Source organism: Zerene cesonia, unplaced genomic scaffold (genome assembly GCF_012273895.1).
Source record: "Zerene cesonia ecotype Mississippi unplaced genomic scaffold, Zerene_cesonia_1.1 Zces_u003, whole genome shotgun sequence".
Taxonomy (NCBI): Eukaryota; Metazoa; Arthropoda; class Insecta; order Lepidoptera; family Pieridae; genus Zerene; species Zerene cesonia.
Window position 1 is genome coordinate 1,649,327 of NW_024045133.1, and position 7,813 is coordinate 1,657,139.

A 7,813-nucleotide genomic window follows, 5' to 3' on the forward strand; every position below is an offset into this window, starting at 1 on the left:
AAAGTAATAAATGTTATTTGCAGTTAACAATTTTCTTTTTTCTTTATTACAATATTTATGGCAAGACTAGGTATACCGAAATATTATTTTACATGCAATTTCAACGAAATTGTTGCGTTGTAAAAATAATGTATAAATAATAATGTAATGTCTGGAAGAAATCGCTCTAAGCAATAAGACCGCCCATTATACTTAGATGTAAGTTTTATTTGTCTCCTTTCTTTGTCTTCAATGTTAATTAAGTGCAATAAAGGATAAATAAATAAATAAATAAATGTATGAAATGACAATTGTTGAGGCAAGGGCGGCAAAAACTATTCAGCATATACCCTGAAAATTTGTAAATCCGCCACTGGGTTAATCAATTAGTATACACATACTCACACCTGGGATCTTCTGTTATAATATATCGTACGATTCTTTCAGGCCATTTTCTTTCTTTATAAAACTCTTTATTCTCTTTCGAAAGTTTAACGATCTTCGGTAATGCGCTTTCCCTTCGTATTTTGTGTAATCGTTTTCGTGGTCTGAAAGAGTATTAGCTTAATTAACTCTTTAATAATCTTTTCACCAGTACAAAAACGCCTTGTCGCTGAGATAGCGATCTCTCCCAGGCAACCTATGATCGAGGTGACGAGCTATAAGGGGTTGATGGTGGACACATATACCATTTTCCAGTATAGTTGAACAAAAAAAAAAACAATCATTTTGTAATAAACTAGCTTTTGCCCGCGGCTTCGCACGCGTTAATTCCGAGTAGTTTAATAGTTACACATATAATCCTTTAGAAATTAAAAACTTTTTGACGGATTTTAAACGCGATTTATTCATTATATTATTAACCCGACGTCTCGAACACTTTACAGCGAGCGTGGTCACGGGGAGACTGAGATGTTATGATAAAAAAATACTTCATATGAACCTTCCTCTTGAATAACTATCTATTAAAGAAAACCCCATCAAAATCCGTTGGGTAGCTTTAAAGATGTAAGCATACATAGGTACATATAGACACAGAAAATTACTGTTTCATACTGTATAGTAATAATAAAAATCATACCTTACCTTTCCCTTCCATTTCCGTTCCCAATATCCTCCACTACTCGGTCGTCCACGGTTCCCGACTGATCATACGATATTTTTTTATGCTTCTTTCTTACGATGCTCTGTGGCTCATCTTGCATGTCTATGTTGCTTTCTGTTGTCCTTATTCTGTAAATGTTTTAGCGACAATGAGCATATGTTTATTTATTTATATTGAGGATCACAAAAGGTCACATGTGTTCTTAAGCTAATACACTAATCCTATTATCCTACTAATATTATAAATGCGAAAGTTTGTAAGGATGTGTGTGTGTTTGTTGCTCTTTCACGCAAAAACTACCATAAAATATCAGATCCGATGGCGTAATTGTTGATTGCGTATACTATCCTACTGATATTATAAATGCGAAAGTTTCTAAGGAAGTGTGTGTTTGTTGCTCTTTCATGCAAAAACTACTAAACCGATTGCAATGAAATTTGGTACGTAGATAGTTGGACAACTAGATTAACATATAGGCAACTTTTTATCCCGATATTCCTACGGGATACGGACTTGCGCGGGTGAAACCGCGGGGCGCAGCTAGTAATTCTAATATAGTGAAATTGATTCGAAGTTAGTAATTCTGGTAAATGCTAGCTATCTCGTCCCGGGCCCGCCCGGGTTGAGCCCGTATAAAAATAAAATATACCTAGCGTATGAAACTAGAAGATAAACGTTCAGTAGATTTAGAGATTAGAGATACAACAACACCAAAAAATCATAAATTCAACCTCCAATTCTTTACCTCTTCTTAAACTTAATAAACATTAATAACGTGTCACTTGTCTGTCCGCGAGAGACTCCTAACTTATCAATGGAAAACGAATTTCGGAATTCGGTTTAGTAGTTCCTTAGATTAGTTCCTTAGATAGATTTTTCTAATACTAGATATTATTTTTTCTATGTGTATAAATTTTATAGCACTAAGGGATATTTTAATTTTGATTTTTTTTGTTGTTTTAGAAAATGTCGTATAAGCTTAACCTTTAATACATAGTAATTATATGTTATTTTGCGCTTAACACAAAATATCTACAAGCAGATTAATATAAAAAGGATGACCTTTTTCGGATTTTAAACTTCATTCAAAGTAAAAGAGAGATAGACGGACAGACTTATATATTTGTAACATTACTTGGCATTATCTTTATAGCTATAAAATGGAGATTGGGGTGTTTTTGTTGCCACATCAAAAATAAATCTCCTTTTATCAAAATTAAAATATAGAAACAATTTACGAAAGGTAGGAAATAAAAAACACCGCAATCGCTTCAACATTTAATCAATACACGTCTTACCTATAACGTTTTACATTTCTTCTCATGATCGGCGCGTAATTAACCCCTTTCTGACCACGCACAGTTGTTGCCATACGCAAAACGTCTTTCGAATTATTTCCATCAGTCTGTATTTTGACATCATCTGTGGCATCGATTTTAACAGTCGCTTCTGTAGCTTCACTGGCAACACTTCTCTTTTGTCTATCGTTTTTATTATCTGTGCCATTCGCATTCCCAGTTCGCAAACCGGATGGATCGTAATTGTACACCACAGCTCTTCCCTTATGTTTCGTAGATTGGTGATACACAGGCCTGTGCTGCGTGGAGTACTTGACCCGACCAGACTTCGTCGACTTAAAGTATTGCGGACATCTGTTATTGTTGCTGTCGTACCACCCACATCGCGATCTGAAGAAACCATCAACAGTTTCTGATTCTAGGCAGAACTGCGTTAGATTCCCCATTGCGTCATCAACAATGTTCTTTGTGTATTCCGTGATTAGCTCTATAATTCCAAATATATCTGGTTTCGAGTTATCAACAGCGGCTTTCCGATCTGTCCTCAATATTTCCTTCGATGCATTACAATATTTCTGTCTAGCATTGTTAAGGGCTAAAGCTGTCAACTTATATATATCTTGGATGATTCCTTCCACTTCGTTGACTATGCCCAGTTCTTTGATGCTTTCGGATACAAGAGTTACATTTTCTGGTGGTGGTGTTATATCTGGGTTAACTCGGAGGCTTCTAGAATTTTCTAGATCTCGTTTCTTGCGCACCACACCCGGGTACCGTTTGCATAAGTCTATTTTTGCTTGCCGATCGCGTTTTCTGCATTCATCTCCGTATACTATTTCTATTTTTCGGATGTCGGTTGGCGACAGACCGATGCGGTTCTGTTTTGTATTACGATCCTGAAATGGGGTTGTATTTTATTGTATCCATGTCTTAATTTAATAAATTATTTAGTATTATATTTAAGAAGTTTTCTATGTATCAACTATCTAATAAATGCCTACTATGTATAGAAATTAACTTTCTATAAATAGTTAATTTGTGCAGGGATGTTAAAATGGACTAAAATATATGATAGACTAGTTGTGCAGGGCGGAGTCACATAAATTATGTGTTATTCTTGTACACCAACTACTGTACAGCAAGGTATCGCCAGAATCCGTACAGGAGTTTTAATATTAAAGAGCAACAAACATCCAACAATCCGTCCTCGCAAACTTTAACCTCCGACCGCGACTTGTCTTGAGTAGGAAAAAAAGATAGAGATACCCGGGGCTTTCCCTGCATTGTTAACGTTTCTTTCCGAAACACACGATCCGAGATAAGAAATTATGCTGTCCTTTTGTATTTTTTTATCAGCGTTTATTAGGAATCCTACTAAGCTACTAGTCCAACTCATATTATAAATGCGAAAGTTTGTAAGAATGTGTGTGCGTTTGTTTCTCTTTCATGCAAAAACTGCTGAACCGATTGCAATGAAATTTAGTACGTAGACAACTGGACAACTGGATAAAAAGTTGCCTATGTTTTATACATAGGCAACTTTTTATCCCGATATTCCTACGGGATATGGACTCACGCGGGTGAAACCGCGGGGCGCTGCTATTGTTTAATATTAATAGTATTGTAAATTCCCATTCTCATATCCCGTTTATAACAGAACTAAGAAAAGAAGAATAATATATAATGAACGCACCTTAAAAATAATTGTCTTATGCCCATTCTTACTAAAATCTCTCTCACTGAAATGTGTGACACTGTTAACATCGTATGGAAGCACTCTCAGCTCTGGTGGTAGCTTTTTATCTTTCGTAAAGAGATCCATGTAACCTGAAAAACGAGTTTAGTTTAGTATTTAGTTTATATGTGAGACTCGAGCACGCTTCGGCACGAATTGAAAGAAAGTAAGAAAGAATGTTTATTTAACACCACCACATCATCATCATTATCAGCCCATACACGTTCCTGCTGCTGGGACACAGGCCTCCTATAAGGGTTCAGGCCATAATCCACCACGCTGGCCAAGTGCTGGTTGGCAGATGTCACATGTCGTCGAACTTTTGATTCTCGGACATGCCGGTTTCCTCACGATGTTTTCATTCAGCGTTTTAAGCAGTGGTGATGTTATTCACATGTGCAGGTAAATTGAAAAATCTATTTATTTCCTGTACGCTCGCCCGGTCTCGAACCCCGACTTAACGATTTTTGAAGTCCGAGGTTCTCACCACTGAGCCACCACTGCTTTCACACCACCACCACATAATGTTAAATTAAAATAAAAAGATGGACTTATGACTAATCAGCGTGGTGCTAAAAAGAGTAACTACTCAGCATGTGCTACGCGTAATGCGCAGCGCTGATTTTCAGTAGCCCCTTGTTGGAGTGCCAGTCAGAAGAAATAAACACACATGCATACATTATATAAACAATACAAACATACATTTAGATATTTTAAAAGCAAATTGGTATTTAAACTAAATATTATATATATTAGTAGGAAATAATTATAAAATATAATAAATATGATATTCGTGTTTTATTCGTGTTTTATCGACTTAAACTTACTTTTTTAACAAATAGGAGGCGTTTGAGTAGTCCCAATTTATTATGACTCTTCCTGATTTTAGTATGTAATTCGTACTTAAATATAATTTCCAAAAAACGCAATTTATAAAAAAACAAAAAAAATACCGAACACAGCTCGGTCATCCAAGTACTTATTATAAAATAAGGCAAAAAAACTCGCACCGGGGAAATACCACACCCCCACAGAAAATCGACTTGAAACAGCAGCATGCTTCTTTATGTCGTTTGGTGAATGGGAGGAGGCCCGTTACCTTTTCCTCTCCCTTCCCGTCAATTCCTTCTCGCCAGTCATCAATACTTCCCTTACCCTCTTTCGTCTTAAAAGCGAGCAGCACATACCCTGAGACACGACCTCTGCAAATGTTCATGGGCGGCGTATACCATCAGGTGTACCACCTGCTTGGTTGCCCGCTTATGTCATTAGTTTTATAGCATTGAAATGCTTTATGAATATAAAAATTTATTTATTTCTTTCATAAGAGCGACTTACAAAGCATACACTAAAACATTATTCTACAAGAAAGATTATCCTACTAATATTATAAATGCGAAAGTTTGTAAGGATATGTGTGTGTTTGTTGCTCTTTCGTGCAAGAACTGCTGAACCGATTGCAATGAAATTTAGTACGTAGACAGCTGGACAACTGGAATAACATACAGGCGACTTATTATCCCGATATTCCTACGGGATACGGTCTTACGCGGGTGAAACCGCGGGGCCCAGCTAGTAAATATATATGCCGAATGTAGCTTTAATCACAAGTCACCACGGCTTGATTTTAGGAAATAATAAGATTAAACAAAATACTAAAATCTAAAATCTACAAAAATTCATCAAAACTTCAAAGTTAAACAATGAAAATTTAAAACGCAATGCTGCATTTGGTAAAAATTTAATTCCACAAAGACCTTATTACCAAGGGTATTAAGTTCTATTATTATTTAATTAAATATTAGGAAAAAGAAAAACATAATCCATTTTACATTATTTATCAAGATAATCCTGTTGCTATATGATACGCTATCTTAATAAATTAGATAATAAGTAACGATACATTAATCGCTTATGCCTATTTTAATATCTATTACCAAGTAGGTATTTATAAAATTTCGTAATCGTAAAACGGAATGATAATACTTATAATTTAGATATGACTTATGATTTGTTCTCACTGAAGGTGTTTTTATCAATATTTATTAATCGAATCTATACATTTGTTAATCGAAACTTATCATTATCTTAAAATATGAATTTCATAAAAGTTTAAAGCTTCATTATTGCTATTAAAATACCAGTTTTTTAATTATGTATTAATTTAAACAATGAATCATCTTAAAAACGTACGTGACTTACGTAAAAATAATAATACAGTTACGAGAAAAATATTTGATAATGAAGCACGTTATAAAACAAAAGCAGATAGTTAAAACAATAATTTAATAAAATAAATGCGTAACATAAACATATGTTCACATACATTTTTATGTACAAAACATAATCGATAACTACTTCAGCGTGAATACATTTAAATAAGCACCTTGTGCGCGTGACACAAGGTTAAAATCGGCACAGCGGTTGGCTCATCTGGTGGTGAACCAGCGCCGCCAGCAATGTCTAAATGAGTATATTTAATGTTGTTTTCTTCCAATCCGCCCACTTTGATCAAAAAACCAGCAGCAAGTTGGTGATTGCGACTCTTCGCGTCCGTGTCGTATTGAACCAAGTCATCCCCCTTGCATTTACCCATGTTAACAGCTAAATCCTCAGCTCGAACCACTGATATTTCGATGCCCTCAGCCATCCTTGACCCACTGAACTGCAATTTGGTCGAATGGTTCGTCGCTTTCGCGCTGTGGTTGTCCATTGCAGCTGTATATCTACCGTAGCAGGCGGCTGCGTGGCCTGTTAGAGTGGCTATCGTGTAGATATGGGGGTTCAGCTCGTTAGCGGCCAATTCAGCGCATTTGAACACGGAATCTGCCATGGCTAGTCTACCCTCAGCATCCGTGTTCGTCACCCGGACTGTTTTCCCACTCCTCGATAGAAGCAGCTCGTCAGACACATACGCGTCTTCACCAATCGAGTTCCTGCATAGGCAGAGTACGCCAATTACTTTCAAGTGGGGTGGCTTTAAAATCGAACAAGCCTTCATAAAACCAGCTACAGCTGCCGCTCCACTCTTATCTCTCGACATGCCGGCCATTTTGCCGGAAATCTTAACGTCCGAACCACCAGTGTCGTATGTGACTCCTTTACCCACCAACATAAGGGTCTCGGTAACTCGACTTGGGTTGGATGAATTGTAGAGTATTTCAACAACTCTGCACTGATGTCTTTCTATGTTATTAGCCGCTCTCGACACGGCCGCTAAAAGCGGATATTCCTTAGCAATCGTTTCCAAATTATCGATTACATTTATTGTGATATTTGTATCACAGGCGAAGGAGTGTTTCACATATTCGACTATTTTAGCAGGTGCCATTCGCTCCGGGTCACTCCCGGCTATGTCTCTGGCGAAGATTCTAGATCTTTCCAGCGCAAGAGCATTTCTCACGACCCTCTCGAACGCATCCGAGGTAACCTCATCAGAGTGAAAGCCTATGTGAATGAAATTCTTCGTCTCTTTGTGCTCCCGGATTTGCAGCGGCACATACAGCGCTTCTAGCGCACCCAGGATCCCCACCAATTGTCCATCGGGGAAATTCACCACGTTCTTGATGACGAACAGGGGTTTCTTCATACCAGCATCGAGCGCGCGGTTCATCCCCTTCTTAGCCGCTTCTCTAATCACGCTCACATCATGGTACGGCGTAACTTTGTTAATCGGAGTCAACACGAGCCGGCTGC

The 7,813-nt window shown here is 37.2% G+C and overlaps 2 protein-coding genes across 2 annotated transcripts in view; both read right to left on the bottom strand.

Annotated features, from left to right (window-relative positions):
* The window catches only part of LOC119838459, a 26,874-nt gene that overhangs the window by 12,398 nt on the left and 6,663 nt on the right, over positions 1 to 7,813 (bottom strand). The window contains exons 5-8 of the mRNA XM_038364406.1: positions 4,076 to 4,209; positions 2,383 to 3,278; positions 1,066 to 1,212; positions 385 to 527 (exon numbers count right to left, since the gene is read on the bottom strand). Of these exons, the coding sequence (XP_038220334.1) occupies positions 385 to 527; positions 1,066 to 1,212; positions 2,383 to 3,278; positions 4,076 to 4,209 (1,320 nt within the window). The remainder of the gene's footprint in view (positions 1 to 384; positions 528 to 1,065; positions 1,213 to 2,382; positions 3,279 to 4,075; positions 4,210 to 7,813) is intronic.
* Positions 5,956 to 7,813, bottom strand: part of LOC119838517 (putative aminopeptidase W07G4.4) — a 2,191-nt gene continuing 333 nt past the window's right edge. The window contains exon 2 of the mRNA XM_038364489.1: positions 5,956 to 7,809. Coding sequence (XP_038220417.1) covers positions 6,492 to 7,809 — 1,318 coding nt within the window. The 3' untranslated portion in view covers positions 5,956 to 6,491. The remainder of the gene's footprint in view (positions 7,810 to 7,813) is intronic.